The 18,262-nt window shown below is 41.6% G+C and overlaps 1 protein-coding gene across 2 annotated transcripts in view; it reads left to right on the forward strand.

The window, feature by feature from the left end:
- The window catches only part of FLNB (filamin B), a 240,370-nt gene that overhangs the window by 188,453 nt on the left and 33,655 nt on the right, over positions 1–18,262 (forward strand). Inside the window, exons 28-34 of one of the 2 annotated variants that reach the window (XM_088472690.1) lie at positions 1,734–1,923; positions 13,210–13,457; positions 14,362–14,433; positions 15,986–16,088; positions 16,216–16,356; positions 17,122–17,250; positions 17,492–17,665. In XM_088472690.1, the coding sequence (XP_088328816.1) occupies positions 1,734–1,923; positions 13,210–13,457; positions 14,362–14,433; positions 15,986–16,088; positions 16,216–16,356; positions 17,122–17,250; positions 17,492–17,665 (1,057 nt within the window). The remainder of the gene's footprint in view (positions 1–1,733; positions 1,924–13,209; positions 13,458–14,361; positions 14,434–15,985; positions 16,089–16,215; positions 16,357–17,121; positions 17,251–17,491; positions 17,666–18,262) is intronic. The other variant, XM_088472691.1, reaches the window with a different exon arrangement.

Consider the following 18,262-nt stretch of genomic DNA (forward strand, 5'->3'; position numbering starts at 1 on the left):
AGAAGCAATCGGGCACTTGCACTGTGTATATAGGCGGCTCCGTGGATAAGGAGAGATCTGTCCCAAGAGTGTTGGACGGGGCGGATCCCTCTTAAATCTGCTGTTTCCATCCACATGCACTGCCGGTCATGACTTTCATCAAACGAAGTCCCAGTTATACCCAACTGTATTATCATCTTTTCAACCATCATCCATTCTAGTTGACGTATATTGTTTGGAAGGCTTTTAGCATTTGTTACAATTCGTTAAATAATTTTAATGCCACCTCCTCCTTCCACCCCTACCCTATTTACCTTAACGGTATGCAGTCGGGAAGCCGGCGGACCTAATCCCGACAGCCGGCTTCCCGACTGCTTAATCCCGGCGAAGGTTACATGACAGGCATCTAAATCTAGACACCTGTCATTTTACCGACCCTGGGAGACTGGCGCCCGGCATCCCGATCGAAGGGACACCAGGCGCCGAGCGCGGATAGCTGCGGGAAGGGTTAGGTTTAGGGTTTCTGGGGGGGACTTAGGGTTAGGGTTAGGCTAGGGGGAGGGAGGGTTAGGGATAGGCACCCTCGGGGGGACTTAGGGTTAGGCACCCATTTTCCCCGCCGCCTAACCCTAAGTCCCCGGGGGGGGGGGGGACTTAGGGTTAGGTGGCGGGGAAAATGGGTTAGGTTTAGGCACTTGGGGGAAGGTTAGGCACCCCTAAGGGAGGGTTAGGGGAGGGAATTAGGTTAGTCAGTACTTACCTTGGGGACGATCGGGATTTTCATCCATGTCGGGCAGCCACTGTCGGCAATCATACTGATTCCCCTTGACTAACCCATGTTCGCAGCCAAGCCAAACTTACTAGCTAACATCTCCTCCAACCTTCTACTCAACCTCTCTCCAGGATACCATTGAGATATGGCCTCTGCTTTGGAGCTTGTAGCAGAGAAATTGACCCAAAACCTTTCTACACCACCTTCTCAGCCCCTTCGTACTCTACCTACACTCCATGCTATCAAGGGTAACTCTGAGCACATATAGCATTCCAGCAAGTGCTATCTTGGAGTTCCTTGCTTTCAGGCCACAGCCTAAAATTGTTGTAGTAGACTGTCCATCTAGCTCCTAACTTTTTAGACGAAGATAAACGTCTGACCACAATCACTGGGGAAAGCAAAGCAAGCGTTAATATGTTTAAATATACTTAAAACTAAGCAAGTATTTACAAATAAATAGATCGTAATGTTACAAGCAAAATTTATTTAATTTTTTTCTTAACTTTACAGTCGTTACAATGTTATTAAACATATTTCTGGGCACAAAACGGATGTCTGAGATGTTTCTGCTGGATCTGAGTGTCCGCTATTACAGGATGCAGGGGATTTAGTTCTATTCCCCCTTGTTCTTTACAAAGTGCAAATCACTTAAAACAAGAAACACTGATGTTTGTTTAGGAATTAAAGGAAAACACAACTGAGCCTGAGGGGATATTCCTAGAAACTTGGTTAGATGGACAAAGAGTGATACTCTGTGCGATTTCTCAAAGCATGCCTGTGTAACCAAAGACGGTCATTCCTTGGCTTCCAAGGGAGCTGTAATTCTCATTGATGTTTGTTTTATTGTAACAACATTGTGATTTGTATTATGTTCCCTTAGTAGTAGGATGTTTGTAATAAACTTTTTTATTTTTTTGGCTTTTGTACAATTTTTTTTTTTTTATATATATTTACTTTGATCCATCTTCTCCGTTGCTCCCAGGACCAAGAGGGTAAACCGAAGAAGGCTCAAATCATGGACAACAAGGATGGAACCTATGCCGTGTCATACATTCCTGACAAAACCGGGCGCTATCAGGTGGCAGTTAAATACGGAGGTGATGATATTCCTTATTCTCCGTACAGAATCCGGGCAGTACCCTCAGGAGATGCCAGCAAGTGCACCGCTGCAGGTATAACTACCACAACTCAGAAACATACTTTACACATGGGCTGTGTAACTAGGATAGGCAATGAAAAAGAGATGTGGTATGACTCGTCGACCGGTTCTGAATGGTGACAGTCAGTCGACATGATCATTAGATTGACAGTCAATATGTAGACATGAATTTAGGTCAACATGGTTAATATATCTACACATTCATAATGTCGACATTTAACACATCGGCACCAAAATGTTGAAAAAATAAATAAATATATATATATATATATACACACATATATTAGGGTTGAGCGGATTCGGTTCCACTCTGTTCCATTCGAATTTAAAAACCGAATCTTATTGGGTATCAGCTGTCACGAGTATTGGATAGCCAGTAAGATTCGGTTTTTAAATCCGAACGGAACCGAATAGAACCGAATCCGCTCACCCCTAATGTATATGTGTGTATATATATATATATATATATATATATATATATATATATATATATATATATATATATATATATATATATATATATATATATTATTTTCTCCCATATCCAAATATTCCGAAATACTGAATATTTTTAGCATGACTGAGAAAGTGAAAACTTTGCTTTCTTATGGTTCAATGTACACAAACTTTGTTTAAAGCACAAATTATAGTATAAAATAACCTTCAGGCTTGTGTGACCGAGTTCCTCATTGTGATTTACTAGCAGGTTTTCCCTGTCTCTTATTATGGCTCAGTATTAGACTAAGGGCCATATCCAATTAGCCCCGAACACTGTTTAGGCGCTAATTGATCCCCGCAATCGGCGAAAAACTGGGATTTTTAACCAATATTTTTTTTCTCCCTGTCCTATTAATTCAGGCGAATGAATAGGTTAGTTCGCCCGTTAACACATAGGAGCCGCGATAAGCTTGCGGCCCTATGTGTTCTCGCCTTTTCTGGGGTGAAAAAATGGCACTTATCGAGGATTATTTTTCGGGACACGTTAGGTCCCGAAAAAAAAAACCCGATGATAAGTGCCGTCAGGCCGATTTACAGGGCTAATTGGATAGCCCTGAGCGAGACCCGGGCGAGCTAATTATCCGCGGTAATTTACGACAGCTAATTGGATATGGCCCTAAGGGGGAGATATGTCAAACCTTTTAAAGAGGACAAATGGAGAAGATTCTCATAGCAACCAATCAGCTTCTAGTTATCATTTATCTAATATATTCTATAATAATATGTTAGCTACTATACTGTTTAGAAGCTAATTAGTTGCTTTAGGCAAGTTCTCCACTTTGTTACATCTCCCCCTTAGTGACTAGTAAATGACTATATTTTTGATCATATTTCATAAATGGACTTTACATGCTACATGTATTAAAATGACTCGCTAAACACACTTTGGAATAATTGTAATAAAGTATACAATGGACTGGCTATATATACGTGGATTATTCTGGAAATGAATGGCAAAGAGGATTTATATACAGTTATTTTAGTACTGAAGGCAGCCCCATGACAAGTAAACCGTTTATAATCACCTGAATAAACTGATATGGCTGCTTTTTACAGAGCGTTTGTTGCACTCACCTTATCAAGGCCTATCAGCTCTCATCCTAACCCACCCATATGCTTCTCCTTATACTTTCTTCTACTCCTTATTCCCCAGGGCACCTACAGATGGGTCCACATACATCTAGCCTACTGGAGCGTTAAACAGCCCTTCTAGTTGCCCCATGACTTGGAGTGACTCGGGAGCGCCGAGCGTCTTTTCGGGCGTCTTTTTACCTACAAGTGTGTCTTATTCGCACAACAATGTGAATAGATAGCACAAACAGCTTCTGCTGATTATAATGATATGCAGCATACCTATGTTCTATGTGCGTCTGTGGGTGTGTCTGCATGTGAAATGCTACGTTAGTGTCAGCGGCTGTAACATAGTGTTTAGCATGCAGATACACCCACCAGAATATAGGCATGCCACATATTTTAATCAGCAGAAGCTGTGCGAATAAGATGCATTTGAAGGTAAAAGGTCGCACGAAAAGACGTTTGGCGCTACCGAGAGTCACACTGAGCTCCCACATTATGTGTGGCGCGACTTGTAGCGCACGGAGGATAGATGTATGTGGGCACCTCTGTGACACTTGATTGCTGACTGCCTGCTGCTTATTTTGAGTGTTATGATCACTAATTCAGCAATGGGTAATAAAGTACAAACCATGTCCTTATCCTGTATTGTATTGTAATGTAAGTCACTGGTTTCTTGTTCACTTATTTCTTCATCAGGGTCCATAGCGATCCACAGGGATACCATGGGATATTATGGTTGGAGAGATTCAGGCACCAAACAAAGCTTCAGCTCCCAGGATGCCTCGGGTCCTCCTCCATATACAGTATACCCCGCCCCTAGCCTTCAATTTGTTCGTTTGGTGCTGCAGGATTAAGATGCGTATCTGCTGCTATGAGGCCAGCGTACCCGGCTTGTTGATGCAGCTTAGGGGAGATAGGCGCTCCCCCGGCAGCTCCTCCCCCGACCCAGACGCAGTCCCTACGAAGGGTTTTCCGTGTCTGGGCTGCTCCGCCTGCGTACCATGTGTATTTGAGACGCTCACGGTCCACTACCAGTACGCTGCTGTAGCTGTGGTCTCAGGAGGGTTTGGGTCAGTCTCCCTGTATAGTTCTCCCTTGGTTAAGGTATATAGGGCCTGATTCAGAGCCGTTCGCTATTTGCGGTCGTTCGTTCAAAAACAAGGGGTGGCTATTCAAATGATCCGTTCGCAAATTGCAGTCTGTTCACACCTCTAAGTCTGAACGAGCGAGCAAAACATACGCTCGGTTATTTGTTAAAAACGCCCCCTGGCCGCTCGCACCATACGTCATGTCCGCTATTTATTAGATTAATCGAGTACATCGACCAGCGTATGAACTGCTCGCTATTCTTGTGGTTGGTTTTTGCTACCACAATCTTGCGAGCAGTTCTGGCTATAAAATAACCCAGTGACGTGGTCAATGACGCTGCTGTATTAATTATGCACACCCATAAAACGCCCGTTTTGACCTTTAAGCACGCCTGCGTTCGGATCTCCACTCCCCATTTTCAAGCACCTTCCCCTGTTACCACCCACATACGCCTCATTCTGTCACTCAAAATAGCAGGCATTCGCTATATTGCGAGCACATGAATTTCGGCCGCACTGACTGGTTCGCGCATGCGTATAACGATCCGTACGCATGCGCAGATGTGCGAACATCGCTCGGAACGAGCGTACTGCCGCTAGCGAGTGGCTCTGAATGAGGGCCATAGTGCTCTATATCCTACCATTCCTGGTGTTTGCGTCGTTGATTTAGAGTCGATTGTAATTATATTACATATGCATTGTATGTGACTGTATTGACACTGTCTTTTATTTCAGCCTGTCAATTATAATTATCACAGTTTTTTTCTCTCGATGGTGGTTTTTCTTTGAGTACTTCACATTCATTAGATTTTGTGACGACTGTCACATAACATTGCCTTTATTACCTTTATTGAACATGTCAAAAGATAAAGGGAAACAGGAGGGGGAGTCCCCTGTGCCGGTTTCTTGTAAATCATGTATGGCCTGTTTGCCCCCTCAAGACATTAAGGATGGTTTGTGTGTTATCTGTTATAAAGAGCCACCTCACCAGTCCAGTTTACCTGTCCCTGGACAAGAGCCATCTTGGGTATCCTCTTTGTCCGAGGTAATGAAGCTGTTTGTGGATCGTATGGCTGCTCCCACAATGGCTCCTTGGATGTGGTGTCCACAGCATGCTATGTTTGCACCTCCTATGCATCCTTCTTGGAAGGATGTTTATGGCCATTCTAGTCAGAGTATGGCACCATCTAATGTTGAAAGCAGACCGGTAGTTACTAAGGCACCTAAGCGCAAGTTATCTTTTTATCAGTCTGCCCAACATATGGATTCAGACGCATCATCAGAGGAATCGGATGATGCGCAAAGTTCCTCTCCAGGGTCTAGCTCATTGGAGGAGGACCATCCGTCCGAAGTGGATGTACCTTCTTTGGTGAGGGCAGTTAAATCAATCCTAGTTATTTAGGATGATGATTAACTACTAGAGCCTTCTTACTATGACCTGGTTCACCACCGGAATGTGACCAAAACAGTTTCTTGTATCTTGAACAGCTCACTGAGCTTATGGATGAGGCAGGGGGTAACCCAGACAAACAGTTTTATATGAATAAAAGAGTAACATCGTTGTATCCTTTCCCAGCTTCTGTATGTACTAAGCGGGAGTTACCTCCTACTGTGGATGCTCATGTGATGCATTTAATCAGAAATGCTACTTTGCCTATTCCGTCAGCATGTTCTCTGAAGGATTCCACAGATAGAAAAATTGAAACCTGTCTTAAGGTAATATTTTCATCATCTGGAGCTGTTACTCTACCAACTATGGCTGGAGCCTGGGTAGCCAAAGCTGTTGAAGAATGGATGGAGGCATTGGAAGATTCTCTACCAGAGAACAGATGATGTATATCTCCCACATACGGGAAGCAGCTTCCTATCAGGGAGGAGCTGCAGTAGATGCTGGAATTTTAGCTTCTAAGGCATCAGCAGTTTCAATAGTGGTACGCAGAGCCCTTTGGTTAAGATCCTGGAAGGCTGATACAGGATCAAAGAAAGCGCTGGAAGTCTTACCTTTCTATGGAACGGTACTTTTTGGAGCAGAGTTAGATAAAATAACAACTACTGTGGCGGCTTCAAAGTCAGCAGGTCTGCCATCTACAGCAACTATAAAGTCTAGGCAGGGTTCATTTCGGTCCTTCCGTCCTCAGGGAACAGCAAGGGAACAGTCTTCCTCTAAGCCAACTAGTTTTCACAAGACAACAAGGCGACAAACTAAGAGGTCTGGCTCGGCAAGACGTGCAGCTTCTAAACCGGACGACAAACTCTCGGCCTGATGGGGCGGGCCTCCTCCTGGGGGATCCCAGGGTGGGAGGCCGACTTCTTCAGTTTGCGGATTATTGGCATCAAACAACAACAGATGCCTAGGTCTGAGAAGTGGTCTCTCAGGGGGTATATCCTCACTTTTAGGAGGCATCCTCCCCAGAAGGTTTTCTGCACAGATCTTCCATCAGATGCAGTCAAGGGCTTGGCCCTTCAGGAAGCCATTCACTCCCTGCTGCAGGCAGGAGTAATAGTCCCGGTTCCCGTTTCGCAACAGGGAAGGGGTTATTATTCCAATCTGTTCCTAGTTTAGAAACCGAATGGGGCTCATCGTCCTATACTAAATCTAAAAACCTTCAACAGGTTTATCCTTGTACCCAAGTTTCGTATGGAAACTCTCTGGTCAATTATTTTGGCAATGGAGCCGGGGGATTACATAGTTTCCCTGGACAAAATCTATCAATAGACAGTCTGTATTCTCTTCCTCTATGGCAGGATCTGCTGACGCAGGGTCCCTGTCCGCATCCGGACTTACCTCGTCTGGCTTTGACGACGTGGCTCTTGAATCTTCCATCCTAAGAGCGAAAGGTTTTTCCAGTTCTGCAATTCAAACAGGTGCGGGCAGTGGCAGGCTTTCGTGCCTTAAGCATTATCACAGAGTTTGGCATTCTTTTGGTCAATGGTGTTCCCATAGGAAGTATGATCCTAAGGTGTTCAGGATTTCCAGGGCACTGGCTTTTCTACAGGCGGGTTTAGACTGTGGTCTCTGCCTGGCCACTTTGAGAGTGCAGGTTTCTGCATGGTCAGTCTGGTTCCAGAGGAAGATTGTCTCATTACCAGATGTCAGAATTTTTTTTCAAGGAGTTCTCCGAGTTCAGCCAACTTTTGTTCCACCGGTAGCACTGTGGAATTTGTCTTTTGGTTCTTAAAGGACTACAAGCTCCCCCATTTGAACCTCTAGACTCTGTAGATTTGAAATGGTTGACAGCGAAGACACTTTTTCTTCTCGCTATCTCTAATGCACGCAGGCTCTCTGCTTTGGCAGCGCTTTTTTGTTGCTCCCCATTTTTTATTTTTCATCAGGATAAAGCTGTTCTTCGTACAGGGGAGGGTTACCTTCCTAAGGTAGTGTCTCATTTTCATGTGAATGAAGAAATTGTGGTTTCAGCTTCTCAGGCTCCAGGTCTTTCTATAGGTGAAGCCTCCCTGGATGTAGGTCGTGCTCTCCGTATTTACGTGGAGCATATAAAATCTGTTAGAAAATCAGATGCTCTCTTTGTATTATATGGTTTTCACAAATGAGGATGGCCAGCTCTCTGGCGAGATGGCTACACATGACTATCTCAAGGTGTACACACAGGCTGATCTCCCTGTCCCAAGCACGGTGACAGCACATTCTACTCGGTCTGTGGGCCATCGTGGGTATTTTGTCGTGGTGCCTCTGCTGAACAATTGTGTAAGGCAGCCACGTGGTCTTCTGTCCACACTTTTCTTAGGTTCTATGCCTTTAATACTTTTGCCTCTCAGGATGCCTCCTTTGGGTGACACGTTCTCCTTTCTGCTCTGGAGAGTCCCCCACCCTAGAGGAACTGCTTTAGAACATCCCCATGGTATCCCTGTGGATCCCTATGGACCCTGAAGATGAAAATTAGAGTTATGATACTTACCTAGATAACTCCTTTTCTTCGAGGTCCATAGGGTCCACAGAACACCCATCCTGACGCACCTGGCTGTATGGGTAATTATTTATTTCGGTCACTGATTCCCTTATCTTGTATAAGAGTGTTTCTGGTGTACAATTGCTCCTGCTTCTCCTCTATCCTTCTCCTGCGTTGAGGCTTGTTAACAAAACTGAAGGCCTGTGGCTAGGGGCGGGGTATATATGGAGGAGGACCTGAAGCATCCTGAGAGCTGAAGCTTTAAGAGAGTGTACACACCTAAAGATTTTCTGTCCAACCATCCAACTAGTTGATTGGTTGGAATGAAAATCTGGTAAGGTATGAAAGCAAATGACAATCAGCAATTTGCTCCCAAACGCCAGAACATGGACAAAAACTGTTGTTTGTTAAATGTTTGATCTAAACAATTTGTTCAAACTTGTCTGACAACCATTTTCATCTGTTTTCTGGCATTTAGGAGCAAATTGCTGATCATCATTTACTCCCATACATTACCAGATTTTCATTCCAACCAATCAACTAGTTGGATGGTTGGACGGAAAAACTTTAGGTGTGTACCCAGCCTAACTGTTTGGTGGCTGGATCTCTCCAACCATAACCCCATGGTATCCCTGTGGGCCCTATGGACCTCGTGATACCATATAAATAAAGGATGATGATAATATTTGTGTGTGCGTGTATACAGTCGGGTGCATAAATATTGGGACATTGACAGAATAAGCAGAGAATGACCCTTACTCAGAAATGCTTCATCACAAAGGGATTTTAATAACACGTAATACATAGGGATACAGGATACACAAAGGGTTAACAAAACATATAAATAAGATAATGGAGTGCTTATCTGTGAAAAATCAGCAGTATCGAGAGAGTCTGGAACAGGGGTCCCAAAGCGTTTCTGGACCCCTGAGGAAGTCTATCCAGACGAAAAGGGTCATTCTCTGCTTATTTCAAGCTGACTTACTCCACCTATATGCGAACCACTGGGGCTGTTATGGGATGTTGAAGGAGTCACCAAGATATATAGTACTATATGCAGTGATTCAAGTGACGTTCTGGTACGCATTTTATATACTTATTAAGCCACTTATTTTTAAACAAAATACTACACTATATGTGTGTTTTTTCTGGCTCGGTGCAAGCCGATCTTATTTAAGGTTTCTGGATACCTTGGAGTTCCGGGTGCATCCCACCATATGAGGTCCCAGTAAAAAGAACCACAGATAAGCGATAGTTTTATTTTCTGGTACGCACATTTATATTTGAGCACGTGCTAAAACCTTTTTTAAATTACTACACTATCAGGCGCATGTTCTTTCCAAACCTCACTTCCATATATATATATTTGTATACACACACACGCTGGCGATAATCTAGGTTGAACGGAGCCAGGGAGCCAATAGAACTCTGGTTCAGTGCACATAATGAGCCCAGAATGATATTACAGGTAAAGTCATGTGACGTCCTTTCCAGTCTTCAAGCGTTATATGCTGCTATAGTGAGGAGTCTCATTACAGGGGTCAGAGTGCTGCTATATAAAGGCCCTAGTGTATTTTACCCTATAATTATGCGCAGTGCTTCATCAGAGGCAAGGGGGTGGAGGTTACCTTTCATATGCAAACGCTAAACAATTTAAACTCCAGCACCCATTACACTTTCATACATGTTCAAAATGATCAAAGAGTAGCACTGCAGATGCACTGAAATGCTTAAAATTACGTTGCAACCTGGGAGAGCTTTATAAAAACATATGCATTATTATTTCCTCCTGTAATAACTGGTAATTATAATCTCCTTTCCTGGGTTCACTTTATAAATATCTTTTGAATTTTTGAAAATGTAAAATATCCCTTCAGGATACAGATTAATGCCAGCACAGTAAAGAATATACCAGTTAAATTTTTTTAATTAATTTTGTTACATTGATATCATCACCTAGAAATTAATCTTACACTCTCATTGTCCCTACATTTGTTTTTTTTTTTTTTTTTTTTAAATTGTATTTCTATTGAAGCTTCATATGAATTGTACAAACAAAACATAATATTTTGATATAAAACAACACCGAAACGTAGAGCTGATTATTATAACTAGCGGCCACAATCACATTCATATAAAAAAAAATTCTTGAGCCGATTACCAATTAATTACCTAACACAATTCCGCAGAAGGACACGCACCCTTGGAGAACCCCACATCCACCACCTCTTAAACAGTATTCGAGGCACGAGCAATAGGCGGATCGTTATCAATTATACTTAATAAATACCAGGTATTATGGAGGCTATGGTGAATTTGACGTCTCATCTTAATAGACAGTGTAGAAATATAACTCTCCCACATACTGGAAAAACGTTCCACTTTATGCTCCTTATCCAGAGTAGTCCCTACATTTCTTTCTGTTGTCTGTTATCGTTATTATTATTTTTTAGAATATTTTTCAAGTCTTTCTTTGCTCTAACAGTTTCTTATTTTGAGCTAATCTAAATGTAATCCCATTTGCTCAGTTTCTGGGAATAGCAGTGGTGCTTTGCCTCTGACACTTCATCACTCTCCATGCATTGTGCGACTTCCAGAAGAGGTGACTGTCATGAACTCTTGGGTACTCTGAGTCATTGCCTCACATTTATGTTCTTCTAGACTGTTTACTTTGCATGGTACTTCCTTGGTACTTCCTGCAGGACTGCAGTAATTACATTTATTTTTAGAATACACACATACACTATGCTGGTGGATCAGTGTACTATCCATCGCTGCTATTCCGCAGTGTGTTTAGTGAGTCATTTTAGTGCCTCTACAATAAAAACCACTCATAAATGTTATGTCTTTAAATACACTATATTAACAAAATATTAAATGCGCCCCCCCCCCCCGCCCCCCCCCCCCTTATTACTTTCCTTTTTTAATTTAGCAAATCTGGAAATAGATTTGACACCACCAGTCCCCACTGACCACCAAAATCTGACTTAGTACAAATACAAAGAAATCCTCTTGAAAATGTCAATGATTAGCCTCAGACTCCTCAGTGACCAAGTAAGGAGCAGAGAATGATCAGTCTCCGGGAGGCAGGTTACAATGCTGTTAGAATAAAGGCTCTCGCTTTTTGCCCGGTCATTAATTAATCATTAGCTGACTGGTGGGTATTACAAGGCTGAGTATTGTACTTGAGTTTTCTTTACAAGGTCATAGGATATGTTATGTACATACAGGCAGACACATTTCTGTGTATTCCGAGGGGCATGAAAACCTTGCTTAATCACCCACATTTTTAAACCTAATAGCGTCCTTTTCCCATCAGTGTGTATAATAAATGCATTAGAGGCTCGTGTTTCATTTGCCTCAACTTGCTTGATTTCTATTTTTAGTATTCAAAATCCATTGGGGGCACAATGTAATAGGACGGTATTGGAGCTCCAACTGTTCCATTACTTTCTATACACACACACACAGTCTGTTTCTTGCATTCCTGTGAGTTTGGTCACACAGACAGCGCTGAGAACCTGTCACATTATCTCACGGAACTTCTCAATTACAATTACTGCATGTAATTTCCTGAGATTGGTTAAATAGATGTTGGCAGAAGTCTGGTATTAGAAACAAGCTTAGTCATACCCCACAATTGAGCATTTTCAGAAATTTAAAGATTCATTATTGTGGTAGATGCACTAAGGCTTGGGGAGAGATAAAGGGGGAGAGGTAGCAAACCTTGGAGAGTGAAAAAGTGGAGGGAAAGTACCAACCAATCAGCTCCTAACTGTCATTTTTCAAACACAGCCTGTAAAGTGATAGCAGCTGATTGGTTGGTACTTTATCTCCCTCCGAGGCTTGATACATATACCCCAAGGGTTAAACGTGTAATCCCTATCCTAAGTCTAATAATTTGCTAGATACAGTGTAGCAGAGAGTATCTAGTCCTTACCTTTCCCTCCAGCTCATCATCATAATATTGCTTTTAACAACATTCGTTGTTTAAGGCTGGATAAAGTGTACAGCGATGGTGTATTTTGTACTGGGTGGTGAAGATTAAAAGAACTATGCAATTGAAAAACTGAAATTAAGGAGTAGTGCCTTCATTTGTATATATATATCCTCAGATTGGTAGTGGAGAATAGAAAATGTTTGGCTTTATTGCACAGTACAAATTGAACAGTTTAACTGTATTTTCTTGCTATATATGTTTTATTCTTTAAATATTTTCACAGTTTTGTGTTATATATGCAACCAAAAAAGGAACCATTAAGGAGAGACAGAGAGTAAATGGTGACATTACCTGTAATATTTAGCCACACCGCTATTGTAAATGTAGGATTATCTGGCTGTGGACTTGTTATTACATCTTTGTTTAAAAAAATATATTTAAATGTATTTAAACCAGATTCCTTGAAATCTATTGAGACATAGTCTATTCCTGTACGGGAGCGGTGGAAGATAATTTAGGGAATCTGGTACCTTCTAATATAAAATGATGTCATGTTTGCACCAAAAGTTTTACGGGTGTCAGTGAAATATTTATTAAATCCTATTTTGCCCACATTGTTCCCGTCTGCAAGTTTCCAGGATAGTCCACGTTTTTCCACCCATAATCTCGTTTTTTTTTTCATTACAAAAGTTCGGGAACCTGCCCACACCCACCTATAAGTTGAAGGGTTTCTTAGGGGTAATGTATGCAGTGTATTACAGAGTTTCTAAGCTTTCTGTGTATTCCAGGACCCGGCATACAACCTGCGGTGAAGACCGGTGAGGAGGTTGGCTTTGTGGTTGATGCCACGACCGCTGGAAAAGGGAAAGTGACTTGCAGCATACTGGATCCAGACGGCCTGGAGTCAGAAGCAGATGTCATTGAAAATGAGGATGGCACCTATGATATCTTCTATACTACTGCTAAAACCGGACCCTATGTCATACATGTCCGCTTTGGTGGAGTGGACATTCCTAACAGTCCCTTCACTGTAATGGTACGTTTATTAGGTGCAGTATGTCTGTTTTATGTAATTAGGTGATTAATGGGTAGTTGGATACAAACGCTTTGGTTAACAGTTCAAAGCAGATGCATCAGCAAACAGCAATGTCCTGTCTCAGAGCTAATTACAGAACAAAGCTTTTGGTGCTGTATTATGGATTATAGTTGTTGCTGCAGTAATCCTCGGTGCCAAGAGCTGGAGTAGTGGCTTCAGGGTTTGAGATAGATGAGAGCTCTCAAGGGCACAAGAAGCTCTCTGAATATTTAAAACAGTCTTTTGCAGAAGTTCGCAAACTCTGCCACCACAGTCCAGGTTATAAGGAGTCAAGATGGTTAAATCAAATTGGCTGAGATGCTAATTAAGTCACCTGTGGTCAAGCATGGATATCCCTAAATCTGGACTGTAATGGCGGAGCTTGACAACCTCTAGTCCAGTGATTCCCAACCTCTGTCTTCAAGGCACACTAACAGTCCTGGTTTTAGTGATATCCATGTTTGAGCCCAGATGGTTAAACCAAAATAACGGAGGTACTAATTAAGTCACCTGTGCTCAAGTATGGCTATCCTTAAAACCTGGACTGTTAGTGTGCCTTGAGGACCGTGGTTGGGAACCCCTGCTCTAGTCTATGTTTTGGCCGGATTGTCCCTTGTTCTGCCTTTGTCTTTTGTACCGTACACATTCCTGGATCAATGACTATTGTAACACTATGTTTCAAACCTATCACTGTGAAGTCCTACCTCTACTTATGCCCATGATTCTTCCGATGATCATCTTTGTAAAAGTAGCTCCAGTAATTAATACCAGTGACAACTTGTTCAGCTTGCGTTATGCTTGTTGTCTTCTGTGTGATTTGTTAATTAAGATTTTTTTTTTTAACCGTTTTGTTCCACCATGCTAGGCTACAGATGAAGTCCCAGTAGTGGCTCAGCAGCAGACTCTTAATGCCTGCCCTCCAGGCTATGAACCCTTGGTATATATTTATTCAATTCTGTATGACCAATCCACTTTCTCTCCATGTTTGTTCCATTACAGAAAATGACATTGCTGCTTCTTGGGACTGCTTGCGCCATTCTCGGCCACATTGATCATTTTTTTCTTGTTTCTTTTATTTATCTATTTTTTTTTCCTCCCATATTTGATTTCTTAACTTTTTTTTCCTTTTAAGTGAAAGAAAAAGTCACAACCGGATCACCATTTTATTATTTTTTAAATATGCCACTCAAGAGAAACCTTCTTTGATTACAGACTTGTCTGTCTTGCATGAACCTTATCATTCATTTCACTTTTGTTTTTTTTTCTTTTTCCCCTGAAATTCTTCATTCCTGATTGATGGTGACACCATGTTACATCATTGTCTACTCTGCTTGCGTAATATATACAAAATTTTTTTTTTTTTCCAGATGGAACCTCCGGTATTTTTTTGGGGGGGTGGGGGGGGTTTACTCATCTTTAGCTTCTAAAAAATTTTTTTCTACCTTTTGGAATTCATGCCGGTGATTTTGCAGATTGACAATGTATCTGGAGATCGTTTCAGTTAACTCCTAAGGGGGCATAAGATTGCACAGTCTAATGCAAATACTGTAGTTTGTGACCTCTATAAGGTTTGGGGCTGAACGTAGATTTATTTTACGCACTGTGCTGTATCCCATATAACCCACAATTCAGATCTGAACTGTCTTTCCTTTAGTACAGTTTATAATAGAAAAATAAACATTGCCTTAGTTTCAATACGTTAAACTTTTTTCTTGTGCACCGCATTTACGAGTATAGGCAGAGCCGTAACTAGACTTTTTGGTGCCCTGTGCCAGAGAGCAGGGATGAGATAGGGGAGGCCAGGAGATGCTGGGGAGAAAAGAAGAGGAAGCTACAAGTGAGAATGACAATAAACAGGAAAATTGCGGTGCCCTGTGCCATGGCACTGATCGTACTACCTTAGTTACGGCCCTGAGTATAGGGGTTGATCATGTCCATATTGGGGTTTGTAATGATTGTAGGACTCCTGCAGTGCACTTGTACAGTCATTACTCCACAAAGAACTAAAGCACAAGGATTCATGGATCCCATTCCCGTCTCGCTGTACTTGCCTCATATACCAAAAGGGGCTCTCCTTTGGAATAGCTCAGGTAAATGAAGGCAGAGTTGGACCACAGTGTTTATATGAAGGCAGCTGCTGTAATCTGTCCAGTAGTTAGAACAGAGTTGAAGCCTGTGTTCTGCTCTGTTGAATAGGGAATAGGGATGTCTGGATCTCCTATGTAGAGGGCTGTAGTGATGGTATTCACCCAATCAGCATGGTGCAACTCATAGCTGCAGGTAGCAGTGAGGGTCTGGAGGAAGACACAGCTTTCTGTGCTGCAAGGGGGCCACAAGATTTAAAAAATGGGCAACCTCTAAACTTCTCCTACTATGGCGTCACTGTGCAGCCAGCAAATCTTCCATTCACATAGTCCATTTGCATAATCGCCAATCACACTATTAATTTTTTCTCACAATGGAATTCTTGTACTTTTATTCACTTTCAGGTATCTGAATCTGCATATGCACCTGTTGGCTCTATGAATGGGATGGGATTCAGACCTTTCGATTTGGTTATACCATTTGCCATAAGAACAGGAGAGATAACAGGTGAGAGTCAGAAATAATAGATTCAGCATTATAGAGGAAGTAATAATATACAAAAAAAATAGTGAAAGTGCTCAGTCTCCCTAGAAGGCCGTGATTTACGTAATAATATATTGCTTCTGCCGTCCAGGTGAAGTTGTTATGCCGTCAGGGAAAACTGCGCCTGCAGAAATTGTTGACAACAAAGATGGCACAGTGTCTGTGCATTATATTCCAACAGAAACTGGACTCCACGAGTTACACATCAAATGTAATGGAGCGCATATTCCAGGTACAATGAAGCTGGGAGGCATATTTCTGCTATGTATACCATATCGTTCCTCTTGTACAGGTGATATCCTCTCCCAAATGGAACCAATCCTGTAAGGACACATTGGTGCAATGCTTACGTTTGGGCATTCCAAGGCCCTTCTATCTTGAACTAGGCAGTCCCCAGATAACTACTGATACTTCAGTTCTACAGCTAAGAATTGCTAGGCTGCAGCTGTGTTAGGCTTAAAGAGACTAGATTACACAAAGGGACATATCTACCAATTCCCCCAGCCATATCCATCGGGACCTCCTTAAGCTGCACTCCTAAGACAATATATATATATATATATATATATATATATATATATATATATACTGTATGGTTAGTTCTGTCCATTGATATTTAAAATGTTAAAATATTCTTCTGTAACAGTTTTAAGAACTAGTAAGAAGTTTCAGGTCTGTAGTTTATGCAACCTTCAAGGTCACACATAATATGTAAAAAACCTGTTCCGTCAGTTTACTGGTGCAGGTGTACAGTACAGCTTTCATTCTGCTCAGTCAGGTATTCATTTTAGTTCCCAGAAGAGCACTATTGCTGCCATCTTGTGGCAGGAGTGTGAAATGTTTGATATTCTTACAATATTTTGATTTACTTTTATTTTACATTTATTTTCATTTGTTCTACCCTTTTCTTTTTATTTACTTGTTTGTATTTTGTACATTTATGTTCCTGTTAAATATTGCCTATCCACTGTATTAAAATGAACATTTTTGTTTGTAGAGAGCCCGTTACAGTTCTTTGTTAACTATCCAAATACTGGAAGTGTTTCAGCGTATGGACCAGGCCTGATCTATGGTGTTGCCAACAAGCCAGCCACATTCACAATTGTTACTGAGGATGCAGGGGAAGGTACAGCTTTCTATTTGTTATAAATGTATTGCTTCATTTAAATAAGCCCTCACTTATGGGATCCTCTTCCATAACTAAAATAGGAAAATGGCTATAAATACTGTATTAGCATATGACTTCATATAATTATCTAGATATAAATGGGTTTACAGGGCTGTATGTATGCAAGAATGTTTTCAGATGGATTCTCAATCACACTGGCTTTTCCATTTTCTATTATTTTTCTTCTTAAACTTTCTAGGTGGTCTTGATCTGGCAATTGAGGGACCTTCAAAAGCAGAGATCAGCTGTATTGATAACAAGGATGGAACATGCAGCGTCACCTACCTACCAACACTACCCGGGGACTACAGCATCCTAGTGAAATACAATGAAACGCATATTGCAGGAAGCCCATTTATTGCCAAAGTTACTGGTAAATGAAAACATAATCGCACTATTGTGTAAATCTCCTAAAGATGGTGATGTGATGTTCTTCTGTCTCTTGTGACCGTAAAAACAATATCAGGAAAGACCTATAGTAGAGAGTTGAACCAAATGTCATGAACAAAGTTATCGCACAAGACCAAGAATTTAGAAACCCCTTTACGTAAAAATGAACCCTAATATGAAACAGCGGCAGATTCAATTTTCCACCTTAACCCTCTTTCAGGTGTTAACATGGCTAAATGAAACTTAAAGCAGCCAGCCGCAATTTTTTTGTTATTCAATTAGCCGCGCAAATGAACCCGCTTTAACTTTCCATCAGATTTAACGTTACTTTTTTCTCGTAGCCCCAGAGCGGGTAAAAAGTTTGGGAAAATCCCTATTTTTAAGGTAAAAATGTCAGGACTTGGTTCAGAACCCCATGGGACACCCATCCTAATGATTAATTAGGCACTTATAAGTTTTTAATGAAGTTACTTTGGCCAATAATGATGTCATTTTTGGTGTGGTATTCTGCAAAATGCAGAATAATGGGTCAATTGATGTGGGATGATGTTAGGGTGCTATATTGATGGGACTGGTGTTT

The sequence above is a fragment of the Taudactylus pleione genome, unplaced genomic scaffold, assembly GCF_031769625.1.
Source record: "Taudactylus pleione unplaced genomic scaffold, aTauple2 ptg000128l, whole genome shotgun sequence".
In the NCBI taxonomy this organism is placed as follows: Eukaryota; Metazoa; Chordata; class Amphibia; order Anura; family Myobatrachidae; genus Taudactylus; species Taudactylus pleione.